The sequence below is a fragment of the Primulina huaijiensis genome, chromosome 10 (genome assembly GCF_012295235.1).
Source record: "Primulina huaijiensis isolate GDHJ02 chromosome 10, ASM1229523v2, whole genome shotgun sequence".
NCBI classification, from domain to species: Eukaryota; Viridiplantae; Streptophyta; class Magnoliopsida; order Lamiales; family Gesneriaceae; genus Primulina; species Primulina huaijiensis.
The window spans coordinates 4,779,783-4,796,332 of NC_133315.1; the positions used below are offsets into that span (position 1 = coordinate 4,779,783).

The 16,550-nt window shown below is 37.0% G+C and overlaps 1 protein-coding gene across 2 annotated transcripts; it reads left to right on the top strand.

The window, feature by feature from the left end:
• The first annotated feature begins 11,350 nt into the window (after positions 1-11,350).
• Positions 11,351-16,324, top strand: LOC140986272 (hexokinase-3-like). Of its 2 annotated transcripts, XM_073454399.1 has the most exons (10): positions 11,351-12,021; positions 13,414-13,564; positions 13,655-13,837; positions 14,338-14,412; positions 14,738-14,893; positions 15,000-15,098; positions 15,188-15,315; positions 15,398-15,479; positions 15,556-15,880; positions 16,098-16,324. In XM_073454399.1, the coding sequence occupies exons 1-10, from the start codon at positions 11,750-11,752 to the stop codon at positions 16,106-16,108; spliced, it is 1,482 nt and encodes a 493-aa protein (XP_073310500.1). In that variant the 5' UTR covers positions 11,351-11,749; the 3' UTR covers positions 16,109-16,324. The 2 variants fall into 2 exon arrangements, with proteins under 2 accessions (XP_073310500.1, XP_073310499.1); XM_073454398.1 differs by having other exon boundaries at positions 11,353-12,021; positions 15,556-16,324.
• The last annotated feature ends 226 nt before the right edge of the window (positions 16,325-16,550 follow it).

Sequence of the window (16,550 nt, forward strand, 5' to 3'; positions counted from 1 at the left end):
AAGCTGAGTGTGTTTGTACAAGGTGTTGTATAAATCAAAGTCTTCTAGTGGATCCTACCCGAGGTGGTAGAAGAGGTGATGTAGTAGCAGTTGAAGTTTTCGAACATCCATAAACATATCTTGTGTATTTAACTGTTTAACTATTATTTTTAAACTAATTTAATCAGTTCGAGTTGTGAACTGATAACAACTCAAAGGCAAAATAGTTGCAGAAAACGACAAGCTTATTCAATGGAATCCATCTTTGCGCATTAAGGAAAAACTTTTGTCAAGTCAAAGGACAATAATGGACGTTGCATTAGAGCTTAAAGACAAAACATTTCAGAATGACTGTCGAAAAGTACAATCACATTTCGAGGAACGAATTCAAATTGCAACGAACATATTTGATAAGTCTTGGTGTACGGTCTCAATGTCTCTATAAATACCAAACCAAGATCATCAATGTAAAAGCATGGAAATATAGATGTGTGCGAAAAACAAGAGAGAAGAAGAAGGACACGTTCAACTCTTATCAGCTTACAAGAAACAATCCGAGAAGAAGGGCACGCTCAAACTCTTATCAGCTTACAAGAAGCAACAACCCAGATTTGAGAGAACACTTCAAAGTGTTATCAGCTCAGTTTAGGAGTATTTTTCTCTCAGTGTGTGAGAACACTTTTGTGTTGTACTCATATCAGTTCTCACAAACACGCACACACAATCACTAACATATACAAAGAGTTAAGCTTATTGAATAACCGAATGAGGCTTGCACAAAGACATTAAACTTGTGTATGTAGTCTTTTACACATAGACGTTAAACAAGTGTTGGTTGGAAGGTGCTACATTCAGTCTAGGTTAGGAGTTCAGTTAGGCAGTAGGGTAAGTCCTAAGTTGAGTGGGTTTGTATAAGGCATTGTATAAATCAAAGTCTTCTAGTAGATCATACCCGAGGCGTTAGAAGGGATGACGTAGGAGCAGTTGAAGTCTCCGAACATCCGTAAACATATCTTGTGTACATAACTGTTTAAATTTTGTTTTCAAATTGATTTGATCAATTCTAGCAGTTATCAGTTCAGTTCTCACCATAACTAAGCTGATATATGCAAGAATTGATTCCTCTTATTTCATTTAATCAGTTTACACAAGTTAAATTGCTTTCTTAACGAAGGATTACTTCGACTATTTTCCGCTTGGTTTAATATCAAACCCGATTTAATTCATCGGTGTTTACATTATTAGAACACGAGCTATTGAAGCTCATGGACCCCTCTCAAAAAAAATCCAACAGCTCTCGTGATTTTCCAGCAGCAACCTTGCTAGGTTTTCTCAAGAAATTTTCATAGGAACTCTTCTTCGTCCCTCCGGTATCCGTTCTACGCAATTGTTGTCAAGGTTTTCGAGTGTATATACGCAAAGGCACACCCCATACCTCTTTTTTCTCATCAATCACATCATGATATGTGTTTTGAATGGTTTTTGCATGATATTACATAGATCTATCACTTTGCATTAAATTTACATGATTTTTATATTACATAGATCTATCACTTTGCATTGAATTTACATGATTTTTACACGAAAATATGCATATTATATGCCATGATGCTCACGTTTTTGATATGTTTGAAGGGCTGCCGGATCTTTGAGGTTTAGGATGCATTTTACAGCAGGTTAGGCGTTTAAGGGTGATATCAGATCTAGATCGAAAGGGTAAGGGCCGAGGGTGATCTCTTTTTTCTAGGGTTCGAATGGCTACATCAGGTGAAAGGGAGAGGGCAGCCGTGCATGGCTCGTTCCAAGCACTAGTTCAGGTCGTGTGGGGTTTGTGTCAGGGCTGCGAATGGTCCATGGTCAGCTGGTAGAAAGGCTAGGCTTGGATCGAAGCTTGATGACAAGCTAGGTCGAGTTTTGGGCAAGTTTGAGTGATCCCGATTGCAAGGGCTGTAGACATGGGTTAGGTTGGTCCAGTCAGGTGCACGTGGGTTTGGTCATGGTCATAGAAGGGTTAGCCAAGGTCTGGAACGGTCATTTTTGGGTCTAGGGTCGAAGGTCGTAGGCTAGGTGCACTAGGGTTTGAATCTCGATACGTGCAGACAATTTCAGCAGCTGGTCGAGGACTTTAGAAGGTCTTAGGTGGTCTAAAATAAGCGTTTTAGGGCTATTCATGTAGGTTCAATTCACGGTTTAAGTTTATAAAAGTTTGGTTGAGTTTCGGGTTGATTCGGGTTAAAATCGGGACCCCGATTTATGTTTAAAATGGTTGAATGCTTTTATTCGCATGCATGTGTGTGAGTATTTTCGAACATAGCTTTCAAAAAAAAAAAAAATTCTAGTAGTATTTTAGTAGTAGACTTCACAGTTGGTATCAGAGCCAGGTTTCTTGTAAAGGGTTGTGCCACCGTCAACTTTAGAAGCTCAGTCGTCAAGCCTCAAGTCTGTAAGTTTGCATGTTTTGAAAGTTCTATGCTCTCACCTGCATATCTACATGATTTATGTTTTACAGTAAATGTTTAGCTGTTTATTTGTTTTGGAGATTAAATGTTTTCAAAACTAGACTGAATTGGATGATGGGTTACTTTTAGAATTTGGACTGTATTCAAATATTATGTCTCCCAGAAGAGCTCCCAGTACTAACAGGCAGGATGGTAATACTGGAGGTGACAGAGGCTTTTCACGACCACTGCCAGGTGACCCCGCTACCCGAGTTCTAGAGGGTATTGCGCGATTGATGGAGCAGGCTCCGAGACCCCAGACTGATATATATGAGCAGTTCAAACGGCTCAACCGAAAAGAGTTCGGGGACACTACTGACCCATTTGTAGCAGGGGGTTGGATTCGGTCACTGGAGTTGCACTTTTAGTATTTAGACATGCCGAGTCAAATGCGCCACGTATATGATGAGGGATGATGCATCCCTGTAGTGGGAAGGAGTAGTGCATGGAGTGGATTTGACTACCCTCACGTGGAATCAGTTTAAGGACATCTTCCACAACAAATATTTTCTGACTGACGTCAGGGGACGCCTGACACGATAACTCATGAGTCTCCGACAGGGAGACTTGTTTGTTGCTGAGTTTATCAAGAGGTTCGATCGGGGCTGTCACTTTGTGCCCCTTATTGCGAAAGATGTAGCTGAGAAGCTGAGGCACTTCATGGATGACCTCAGACCCACCATATGCCGAGATGTCATGTTGATGAAGCCGACTACTTACGATGCTGCCACTGCTTGTGTTTTTCAGGCTGAGCAGACCCTGAGGGATATTGATGTAGAGATGCAGCGGAAAAGACATCAGGCCCAGTAGAGTTCACAGCCTCAGAAGAAGTAGCTTACAAGGCCACCCAGAAATCAGGGGCAACAGAAGCCCCAAGGACAGTTCAAGAAACCGGGGCAGCAGAGGCCGACGCAGGCCCCGGGGGCCCCCAAGCCAGAAGAGAGACAACCCTGCAAGAAGTGCAACCTTTTTCATTATGGTAAGTGTATGTGGGGACGTTTAAGTGCACCCTACTACTGGCAGAGCCTACGTTATGCATGCCGAGGAGACGGAGGCGAAGCCAGACTCGACACTGATAACTGGTAACATTCTTGTTTAAAATTTTTATTTATCGCCTAGATTGCATGATATGTTAATTTGGTTGAGTAAATTACCTTTGGGATCGAGAACTTAGAATAAAGTAGGTGGCATGCTTTAGTAGGTGAGATTAAGGGTTGAATTGACTTAATTAAGAATCTTAAGGGTTAAATTGCAAAAAAAACGAAATTATAGGGGCTAAAGTGCAAAACTGAGAAGTTAAGGAGCTAAATTGCATAGGCCAAGATTCCAAGGGCTAAACCAAAATTTTTCAAGAGTCATGCGACTGAATTTGACAGAACCGAAAGTTCAAGGGCAAAATCTGAAATTTTTGAAATTTAGGACTAAATTGCAAATTTTAAAAAGTTGAGGGTTTGTTTTGCAAATTCTCACTAAATGGGGGCTATTTTCGCATTTTTTGGAATTTTAGGGATCAAAATAATGATTTTCGAGTCTAAATTGATCATATTCTAATTTTTATGGGGCTAGAATGCAAATTTTCGAAGAATTACTATGACTAAGATAGAATTTCGAGAATTTTGGGTAATTAACGATATAAATTCCTTAAGTTTCAACACGATCGGATTTGATGGTATGTTTTGTCGCAGGAAGGATATTTATTTCAGGTGTAACCACATATGCACTGCTAGATTCAAGAGCTACATATTCATTTATATCCGAGACTTTTGTCAAGCGACTGGGGATCGTACCAGATGCCATGGATTTAAGTTTCAGAGTTTCGATTCCTTCTGGGGTCAGATGTTTACCTCGAGGATAAAGAAGAACTTGGAGCTTCGATTGCAGAATAATTCTATTCAGGCAGATCTGATTGTGTTATCGATGACTGAATTTGACATCATTCTGGGTATGAACTGTCTTTCGACGAATGGAGCTTCGATAGATTTTCGACAGAGGTCAGTTTTTGTGCGACCGCTCAGCGGGAAATCCTTTGTTTTTTAGGCATCCAGGAACAACAGATGCCACACATCATTTCTTGCAATTTGCGAGGAAACTTATGAAGAGAGGCTGCCAAGCATTGTGGCTAGTATTGTGTCAGTGTCTGAGTCGAGCCAGTCAGTCTGAGACTGGAGGATGTTGAGATCGCCATAGATTTTCTCAGCGTCTTTCCTGAGGACATTTCTGGCATTCCACCAGACAGAGGGGTGGACTTTTCTATTGAGATAATGTCAAGTACAGTGCCGATTTCTAAAGCACCGTATCGTCTAGCACCTGCAGAGATGAAATAGTTGAAGGATCAGATTCATGACTTACTGTTCAAGGGCTTCATTCGCTCGATTTTTCTCCATGGGGTGCGCCGGTACTATTTGTGAAGAAGAAAGACGGCATCATGTGACTCTGTATCGTTTACAGATAATTGAACAGAGTCACAGTCAAGAACAAGTATCCTCTGCCTAAGATTGAAGACCTATTTGATCAGCTTTAGGAAGCATCAGTGTTTTCGAAGATAGATCTTCGATCAAGATACCATCAACTGAAGGTGAGAGAGTCTGATATGTACAAAACGACTTTTAGGACGCGTTATGGACACTATAAGTTTATGGTGATGCCCTTCGAACTGACGAACGCGTCAGCGATCTTCTTGGACCTCATGAATCACGTATTCCACCCATATTTGGATATTGAATTAATAATTTTAAATTTGAATAAAAGAGAAAAAATGATTAAATTTGGAAATAAAATAAATTTACAAGGTTTCAAAGGAAAAAAATACCAAAAGAAAGAAAGTAAAATATTCTTATATTTTATTATCTTGATATCATTGAAGTTTTGGAAGAAAAATCTGTGTATATCTTGATAAAGATGAAGCCTCATCTTCGAAAATAAAATCTACAATCTTATCTACAAGGTTTAAGTTTGAGATGAGCTTAAAAGGAATTGAATGAGGAGGCCTATTTAAAAGGATAAAAGGGAGACAAAAGCGTACATAGAAAAGGAGAGCTGTAATAGGAGAGGGAGAGAGAGGAAGTGCAGAACAGAAGGCTATAGTAAAGCAGCAACAACACGGAAGAAGAATTGAAGTGAGGAAGATTGAAGACCGAAGAAGGAGAAATTTTTCAACACACGCCAAATCACTGAGAATTCCTTTCATTTCTTCTCAACTATGTTTTCTTCATTAAATTTAAACATGGATTTGCACTTTTGTTTTGAATTTATGGAATATGCTTTTATAGACTAAGGCCATGATAGGGCCAAGACAAATTATTTTTGATGTTTTGAGTTTTATTCAATTTTATTATTTATTTTTATTCATTGATTGACGACGTTTATCATGTGTTCTTTTAATCTGGTCAATTAAATTGAATATTTGTTGTTTAATCTAAAACCGGAAGGTGATAGATTAATATCTGCCTCATACATTAATCAACACATGGTTAAACCGACTAGAAATAGTATTCGGTTTCAGTGTGCGACTTTATGTTGAAAAACTAGAATTTCATAGTGACTTAATGCGGTTGAATCTAATTAAATTCAATTAGAAATAATTGGTATGTTAGATTTAATTAGATTTATTAATTCGAGAAACCGTTTAATAGATAATTTTGGAAATTTTGTGAATTAATTAATTTATTGGATTTAAATTTGACACATAGATTATAAGTTTGTCTTGGTATCGTTGTGCGCCTTAGTCGTTTTTAAATAATTTAAATTTTCGTCTAAATTAATAGTTTGGATTATTTTTGCTTTAGTTAATTTATTTAAATTGTTTAAATTAGTTTCAAGTAATTTATCTCATCTAACTTGAATTTGATTAGCCTAAATTATGAAAAATAGTATATAAACATTGATCTTTGTGGGTACAATGCTTGGATTCATCATCCAATTACTATTACTTGACCTAGTCTGCTTGCTAGATTTATTCTCAACCGAAATCGTCGATCACCCACTCAGACAAGGCAACTTGCTCTGGAGCTCCCTCGAGCTCGGCATTAAAGGTAGTCTTCTCCTCTACTGCCTTTGTCTAGGAGGCTTGGAGGTCCTGCATTCCAAGCCCATAAGTGAAACGTCCCTACCTTTTTATCTTTAAAATAATTAAATACTAGGAGTTTTTTTATATATAAACTTTTCTTTAAAATTCGAAACCATCACATTTATAAAATATTTTAACATCCAAAATGTGAAATGCATAAAAAAAATCCATGAATCGTTAATCGCAAAACTTAAGATAATTCCAAAAGGACCCAACGTCAAAACTTCAAAACAAGCATAAAATCATTATAAAATAATTCTCAAACTTTTGCTTAAAAAATTTAAAAATAAATCTAGCAGTGTGGAAAATAAAAGTTTCTCGGGAGTGTACTGTCGGGTCCGATCCACTCAAGCATCAGCATCTCCCTCAACAACATCCTCACCTGCAACCAATCCAACCTAATGAGTCTAATGACTCAGCATGCTCAAACCTGATATAGCAAGTACATAACTATACAATCACATGCGTAGAAATATATTTACTAAAAATAGATTTGTCATACAAGCACAAAACTTTCAAAAATATGCAATTTTATAACTCATGCATAAATATGAACTTTTCCATAAAAATATCCTTTTTTTTAGGTGAATTCCGATCTTCGATAGTGACAACATTCAGTCGATTGATCAATCTATAAACCACAGTACTAGGTCACTGGGTTTAACGTCCACTTCTTTGACGATTCCTCCGACTATCATAAAAATAACTTCACCATTCATTTCTTCAACGGATCCATTATTATTGAGATTCCCAGCTCCATTTTCGATGGTTCACTCCCTTTTCATTGCAAAGTCACCGTTTTCGTTTTCAACGGATCCTTTACTACTTTTACGTCACGATTAATTCACATTCCTCAAAAATATTTTCCTTTGCTTTATCATTTCATAAAACATTTATAACTTTTCATATTCTTTAAAACTTCCAAAAATGGCTTATCTCATTCGTAAACGATGAGACTGCTAAAAATAGCGTAAACATGCATATACGTTAAAACTTCTGAAAATAACATATATCATGTATATACTTTAAAACTTCTAAAAATAGCATTTAAAATGATATTGAACTGTTTTAAGAAGTTGCAAACCGTCCTTGACTTTCCTCAAACCGACTGCACACGATTCAACGCTATACATACTCGGACGACCCCAGACTTTGACTTAAGGCTAACGACTAAATCTCACAATTTTAAAAATACCAAAAATGTCCAGAAGCTTGCTGTAAATTCCATCTTATGACCTACGTTTAAAAAACGACTCGATTCGCTCCCCGAATGACTCGTTTACCATCGTTTTCGCGTTTTCGGTTAAAAAATGACCAAACTACGCTTCCGACTCAAACCAACCCGAGACCAGTCCTTCATTAACCTCCTACGACCCAATTTATGTTTTTGGAAGTCCCAAATTCCAATCCAAAACCGAAACTTGAATCCAAATTATAACCTAGGCTCATTTCGTCTCTATTTTGACACGTTCGGACAAATTATGACCCCGAACGGACCACGGCTCTAAACAACCCCTGACCATGCTCTATACCTCTTCCTTGGACCCTAAATAAGACCATGATCTGACCCTTTCGGACTCAGACTCGACACCCTAATCCCTAGACCTCTCGCATCAGCAGTTCATCGCGCGCACCTTTTGCGTACGTAGCAGTAGCTCCCTCATGCACCAGCGGCTGTCGCAGCCCTTGGCTCATCCCAGCCCCTCACCAGGCATGTCCCAAGCCCCTGGTCCATCCCTTTACACCATCCCTTAAGCCCTAGGACCGTACACACCAAAACACGACAACAAGTGCAAATTTTGGAGTCACGGTCACAGCACTGTATCAGCTTGTCCAAGCCCTGACCAAACCCTTCTTAGGACCCTAAACCTTCCCTCAAGACCACGGCTAGGACCCCATGCAGCCCCCATAGCTGAAGGAGCCCTAACCCTCCCCCTTCTCTCTCGACCTGCACACGATTTACGTGTAGGGTTGTGCAGCCCCTATCCAGCCTCTCTTTTAATTCTTACCCTTCAAAAAATACTCCTAAATATTTAGATCTACACTTGAATCCCTTGGTTTACATCTCTCCTTCAACAATTCTAAAAAACATCAAGGATTTGTTTTTGAAAACATGAGATGTGTATGTATAAAACTTAAAAAAACCATCATCCTTATTAACTTTTCACACAAAATCAGATACACGCAATATTATGGATTGAATGGTGCATAAAGAAAGGTTTGAAAACATGAATTTGCTTTAAAACGCTCGAAATACGAATACAAAAGCAGTGGAACGTCACTGACAAACGGAGGACGATTTCTATCCTTTTTCTACCATTTTTTCTCTTCAAAACCCCATTGAAAACCTACCTTAGGATTCAAGGGAGTCGGGTGATTGCTGTTGTAAAGAAGAACGAGGAAAAAAATCGAAAAACAAAGGAGAAAAAAAATCAAAAGTTCACTTGCCCAAGCCAAAGGATCGGCCGCTGCACTCTTTTCTTTTCCCTTCAAATCATGTAACTTTTGTATGTGTTTTTGGGTGTGTGTGTTTAGGTGTGTGTAGGACTCTTTTAAAAATAATTTAAAAATGTTTCCTAACACTTAATTAATGGGCTTAATTAACCTTAATTTTTAATTAATAAATTTGGCACATTAAAATTAATAAAATCATTAGTCCTCAAATTAAAAAGGTTTAAAAATATCTATTTCTCAAAAATCACTTGTAAAATACACAAAATTCATTGCTCCATCTAATTAATTAAATTTTACCTTAAAAATGCAATAATTATTAAAATATCTAAAATAAATATTTATTTTCTTAACTAAAAATAAAAATTTAGCTTTTAAATCTTAACACCTTAATCGTCATCGGTCCTCCGTTCCAGCCAACCACTGATATTTGTCTAAAATTTTTAAATTATTAAATCAAATAAAATTACACAATTAATCATTTAGCCACTCAAAATATATCATTCATACATCAAAAATCATTTAATTAAAATATATTAGCAATTTAATAATTTTCATGCATGCGATCTACGTGAACTGATTTTCGGGCGTTACAATAAGTCATCCATATCCCTTTGGTAGGATTGGACTCAAACCCGGGCTTTAGCAGCTCGTTGAGTACGCTCCTCGACGTTGAGCAAGGCCTGCACTGTAAACAAGGTCATAAACAAAATTATGCTCTAAACTTACACATGAATGAGAGAGGGATTACCAGGTAGAAGCCGAGAGCTATCTATTCATCAAGCTCCTTGTTGGATGTCAGCCACACTATTTTTAGATTGGAATTCGAGATGAAGTGCTGCATCAGACTTGGGGATAATGGACTTGATGGGTTTTGCAAGAAGGACGCTTGAAGGCCATATGTGGGCCTCTCAACCCGAAGCGGTGATGTAGGCAGCTCTTGATAACTCTATAAATATCAGGTATTCTTCATAGTTTTACACATTCACACATTACTTAAACAAAAACTACGTTTCTCGTACACTTAAATTTGCTTTCACGACTGACTTAAGTATTGAAGAAGCTAAGCCAAAAACACTTATGGTGCCTTCTAATATTTGTTAGTTCTTGTAGATTCAGCTCGGCTTGCACCTAATTGGTTAGGCTCTGCTCGGCTCCCTCCGCACCAGCTATCAGGGTTTGATCATTTTTGCTCACCAGACCGTACTCTAGGTGTGAATAGTAGGCTCGTTAACTCATTCTGGAATGCTCGGGTCGGTAGTTTCTTAGCTCTATAGTACGTTCCAGCAACTAGAAGGTTGTGAAATTATTAGTAACATCAAATTCAAAAATAAAAATAAAAAAAAATCATGGATTTCAAATTCTTTGTTCCAAACACAACATCAAGGAGAAAAGTGCACTTTTTGGTTTTTGATTTTAAAATAATCAAATTACACCTATTTTTTCAACATAAAGGTGTCAAATATTTTAAAAATACTAACGAGTTATTTAACAAGTTTGGATGGTATCGGCGAACATAAAGAATCCAAATCATAAGACAAAAGCTTGTCTCATGCCTTTCATTTTTCCCATCATTAAGAAAATGTCCCCATCATCATCATTAAAACGTCGAATTAAACTACCACCTTTTCAAATCAAACTCCAAAATCCTGCCCGCCCCCCCNTATAAAAAATATATATAGACTAATAATAATAACATATATGTAGACTAAGTTGTACGTATTGATTTTGAGTGGGACAATAATTAGAAAATATGAATTTTTTTAGGGAGAAAACCCCTAAATATAACAGGATCATTTTATAAATTTAGGTTTTTTCCACTAAAAAATTATTATTTTCTCCTAAAAATCATTATTTTCTAATTATTGTCCCACTCAAAATCAACACATACAACTTAGTCTACATATATGTTATTATTNCACATATATATATATAAATAATAAGTAGACTAATAATAATAACATATATGTAGACTATGTTTGTGTGTTGATTTTGAGTGGGAAAACCATAATTAGAAAATAATAATCTAAATTTATAAAATAATCCTGGTCAACTGAATTACACGAGATCATTTTCTTAAAAAATAATTATATACACTTGAAAAGATATAATTTTTTATAAAAAAATATAGTTGGCTAGAGTTTTAAAAAAAGAATTAGATCTATATATATTTAGGTTTCTTTTTCCCCTATAAATTAATTTTTCTATTTATTGTCCAACTCAAAATCAACACACACAACTTAGTCTACATTTATGTCATTGTTTTGTTTTGTAAACCCCACAGTGGCAAAAATGTAATTTTACACACCCGAAGGCGTTCCAAGCAGTCAAACCCATGATCCCCTCGCTATAACGAGAAAGCTAACAAATCAGGCATTTCGGTATTGTACAAGGGCAAATCCGTCCTTTCGGATCGCAGTATAAATTGCGAAGTTCGCTTTCCACAGCACACTCCTAAACAATCTCTTAATTCCAATAAACTTTTTCCCTCGGAGAGCAGTGAGCGAACAACTCTTCTCCGTCTCGCCATTGAAGGGGGAAAAAGAAGTGGGCAAGAATCGTTGTATATCGAAAAAAATATTCAGGCGACGCCCGTTCCGCGAGCCCTTTAATTGGACCCGATTCTTGCGGGATGATGTCGTGTATTGATCACTGATATTGGTTGATTGAGGTTTGTTGTAACGATGGTGGATTGATTGCTTTTCTTTGGAGTGACTGAGAAGCGGAAAGGGGGAGTTTTTTTTTCGTTTTTTTAATGGGGAAAGTGGGGTTGGGGTTGGCGGCGGGTTGTGCAGTGGCTGCGTGTTTAGTGGCGGCGGTGATGGTGGGGAGGAGGGTGAGGAGGAAGATGGGATGGCGGAGGGTTATGAGGGTGGTGGAGGAGCTGGAGGAGGGCTGCGCTACCCCGGTGTTGAGGCTGCGCCAGGTTGTTGATGCAATGGCGGTTGAGATGCACGCAGGGCTTGCTTCCGAGGGAGGTTCGAAGCTCAAGATGCTTCTCACTTACGTTCATGAACTTCCCACCGGGTAAACCCTTCAACACATCTTTCTTCATTGGTTCATTGGTTTCATCATGTTTTGCTGCTCGAATATGCTGTTGCTTGTGTTTATTTATTTATTTTTTGTGTGTGGCACTGATTTTATTCGTTTAAATGGTGTGAAAGTTTTCGAATTTTCTTGTTTCCGTGTTGCTGTAATTTTGAGTAATTGTTAGTGATGTTATCGAATTTTTATGTGTTTGGGCTAATGCTTGATTATGTATTCTTCTTTCTGTCTGTTCCAATGTTGGTATCAATTTGGTTTTTTTTCTTCAAGAATGGGATGTGAATTGTTGCTTTCACCAAGTCATTTTTTCTTTCCTCATTAGGAATATGCTTGATTGCGCTGGTTTTGCCTATGCACTATTCTTTGTTGTTCTCTCTCTCTTTGTTTTTGGTTTATAATTTCATTGGTTTTAATAGTGTTTTATTTATCATTTATCGTCATTTTTAACGTTTTTAGATGTTTGACGATAATTTTGTCATGTTGAATTTTTTGATTGCTGTATTTACTCCCCATTTTTGTTCGCAGACAAGCTTATTATTTCGATGGTGTTCGATAGGATTGTGTATTAGGTTCTGCTGTGTTATTTTGGGATAACAATTAACAACACCCATTAATTAATCTAATTTAAGATTTCCTAGTTAACAAATGCTGTATTTCCTTTTTTGTAACTTTGGAATAATCTTGTTTCAAATCTATTGTGTTCTTTATTACTTCCAAAGGGAAAGCGTTGATAATATAAAGTGCTGAAAGAATTGATATGGTTGGTTATAACTTATAATTATATATTATTGTTGTTACATCATTGATATTAATCTAATTTGTTTCGGCTTGCTTTAAGAAGGCCTTCTTTAGGGGTAATTTTTTAATTTTTAAATGCTTTGTGGAGTTGCTTTGAAATTCTTTTTGTTGCCTGACTAAACTATTGGTTATGTCAGTTGAAAACAGTGGGCGCTATGGTTAAATAGTTTCTGTTTTCAGATTTCTTCAATTCTATTGCAGTTGATCATTATTTTTGTTCTCTCTCTTCATTTATAAGGTAAATTTTGTTACCGTTTTTTTGTGTATGTCTTTGTTGCTTGTTTGTTCTTATTCCCCCTAATTCTGATGAAATAACAAAAATAATTTTCATTTTATTTTTTGCAATGTGTCAAACGACTATTTGTTAATGCTAAGTCTCACAGTGCTTAAACATGCATGTCACAAGTTAACAGCTAAAATTTTCAGCAATATAAACTATTCTCTTTTAGTGTCCTAATTGTGTATTCAATCTTTTTCATTATGGATAAAATTAGAAAGCCTTTTGGAATTTAAACTCCTTTTGTTTTCTTAAGTTTACTGTTGCTTGTTAAGTTCGACCTTACATTATTTCTCCAGGAATGAGAAAGGAACCTTTTATGCTCTGCATCTTGGTGGTACCAACTTTCGAGTATTGCGGGTTCAGCTAGGCGGCCAACGGTCTGCTATTATTGGACATGACGTAGATCGACAACCCATTCCTGAGCCTTTGATGACTGGCACAAGTGAGGTAGGAAAGTTTAGGCATTTTTTATGTTCATGATAATTTGTAAGAATTGAGACACATACGTTCTTTCTTCATTGTGGTTTCCTCTACCAGGAGCTTTTTGATTTCATAGCCACATCATTGAAGGTTTTTGTTGAAAAGGGAGATAATGTTTCCGAGCTTTCAAGAATGGGAAAGAGGGAACTGGGCTTCACATTTTCGTTTCCGGTGAAACAAATTTCTTTTTCATCAGGACTTCTAATCAAATGGACGAAAGGATTCGCTATAGAAGACACGGTTAGTTGAAGATGTTTGCTTTGTGTTGGTTCTAGTTGTCTTCCTTAATGAGTGGAAGGATAACAAGTAGCTTAGGTTTTTCCGGACCCGGGGTGGGGGGGTGGATTTTCTAAAGTTACCAGTTATTATAAAATATGTGCTAAAATGTCATTTATTTCAGTACTTCACTTGTCCCCTTAAATGTTGACTTTGCTTTTCCTTTTTTTCCTCGTCCAACACGCCTTAGTACATCATGACAATAGATTTCAAGAAATCAAGGGATTTCTGAAAGCGAATGACTTCTTGCCACATAATTGGTCGCAATTATACCTTCTTCAAATTTACATTACTCCTACAAACTGTTGTCATTTTTGGTTTAAATCTTTCAGTCAAGCTAGTTTGTAACGAAAGCCATTTTTCTTATATTAAATTAAAGTAACTACATTTTTGCCTTAAATTCATCAATATGAATGGAGATCTGTTGAATTATAACTTTGTGTGGGTTCCATGTTTACTTTTAGGTTGGAAGAGATGTTTCTCAGTGCCTACAACAAGCATTGTCTCGGAAAGGCCTGGATATTCAAGTGACTGCACTTGTAAGTACTTTATTCTATCCTAACAGACTTGATAGCCTCATACAGTGTTTATTCTCATTTATATGATGGACTGCTGAAGTTTTATTTCTATTAGTTTTGCATTTCACGTGTAATGTAAAGGAGATAATCTAATTATTTTCTCTAATTGGTATTGGTTTTTAGCTAAGGTAAATGAATTGCTTTTTTCTTTTTCTTTTTTGCTTTAGTCTTCAACATCGACATCATATATTTATGCGGGTTTATAATAATTAGATGAATGATCATGTTCATATCAGTTCGTGCTCATCTAAGATATATTAATCAATGTTTCTTATTGTGTAAGCAGATAAATGATACTGTAGGGACCTTGGCTTTGGGTCATTATCACGATGAGGACACATTGGTCGCTGTAATTATTGGGACAGGTACCAATGCCTGTTATTTGGAAAGAGCAGATGCCATAATTAAGTGTCAAGGCCTTCTTACGACTTCAAGAGACATGGTAGACTTTCCAAGTGTCGATTAAGTATTTTGCATGTTTTATATAATACATATTTGCTTTCGTTTTCTAATGTCATTAATTTTTAACATTTCTGAAATGTTATTAGGTGGTAAACGTGGAATGGGGTAATTTTTGGTCGTCACATTTGCCTAGAACATCATACGACATTGACTTGGACGTTGAGAGTCCTAACCCAAAAGATCAGGTGAGATCTTAATTCAACAGTTAAGAAGCAACTTTTTGCTCAATAATTCAAGCTGGCGACTGATCAATGAAAAATATGTTATGGTATAGGGTTTTGAGAAAATGATATCAGGAATGTATCTAGGAGATATCGTACGCAGAGTGATTCTACGGATGTCTCAGGAGTTGGATGTTTTTGGACCCCATTCTTCCAAATTACATGTGCCCTTCATCTTGAGGTAATAATCTCATTCTTAACCTGGTACTATAGTTTATGTGTTTCATATCTATTCTTTTATCCACTCCTTAAAACTATTCCAGGACTCCATTAATGGCTGCCATGCACGAGGATGAATCCCCTGACTTAAGGGAGGTAGCCAGAGTCTTAAAAGATGTCTTGGAGGTTGAACACCTACCCACTCTTTATTCTCATTTTATTTGCATCTTACTGAAAAGATCCCAATTGCTTTGCCTTTCAGATCCCTGATGTTCCCCTTAATATTCGCAAGCTTATTGTAAAGGTATGCGATATAGTGACCTGCAGAGCAGCCAGATTGGCGGCTGCAGGAATTGTGGGGATACTGAAAAAGATCGGCCGCGATGGGAGTGGTGGAGTCGCCAGTGGGAAAGGCAGACCCAAAGTGGGAAGCCAAATCAAGATAAAAAGAACGGTGGTGGCGATTGAGGGGGGTTTATATACGAACTATACATTGTTCAGAGAGTATTTAAACGAAGCAATGGCACAAATACTAGGTGAGGATGTTGCTCCATATGTCATAATTAAAGTGACTGAAGATGGATCAGGTATTGGTGCTGCCCTTTTAGCTGCATCAGCGTCCTCTGTTATGGATACCGTACTGTAGTTGCTATATATATGTATAGATATATATGCATACATGTACAGCTCTGGACCTCATCTCCTGGTATATTTAGTGTGTTGGATCTCCCCTTTCACTTTGGAAAGCTCGCCGCATATTTTGTGATACGTTTTCATGTTTCAATCAAGATTTTGATTTGCGAGATATGTGGTGACAATCCAGCCGTGTTATTGAAGATATAACACCAAGTATTAGGGGCGATTCGAAATGTGTATAGCCCCTTGATACTTCTGGGAATCATAAACTTATGGTGTATAGTTTGTAGTGTATGTGTCATGATATATACTAGGTTGATCTCATAGGCTACAAAACTAGATAGATGGTGTAACCGAGTCTGAAATATTGAATTCAATTCTATTTATTCATTTATATTAATTTTTTTTCCCACACAGATTGTAATTTTAATTTTTTTTTTTTTGGTATGCTGTGACAAACAACTTACCACGGACATTTCAGGTTGGTTAGTCGACATATAAAGCAATCATATTATTTCCCTGTACTTGCTTTGATGGCCATTGGATTTTGTCGATTGTTCCTGTGAGTGTTATACAATCAAGCAGAGCAACGGCCTTCATGATACATCTAAAACCCAACAA

Coding starts and splice junctions, on each gene's coding strand:
- LOC140986272 (XM_073454398.1), top strand. CDS start 11,750: ATGGGGAAAGTGGGGTTGGGGTTGGCGGCGGGTTGTGCAGTGGCTGCG. Junction 13,838..14,337: donor GATTCGCTATAGAAGACACG/GTTAGTTGAAGA, acceptor GTTTACTTTTAG/GTTGGAAGAGATGTTTCTCA. Junction 14,413..14,737: donor ATATTCAAGTGACTGCACTT/GTAAGTACTTTA, acceptor TTGTGTAAGCAG/ATAAATGATACTGTAGGGAC.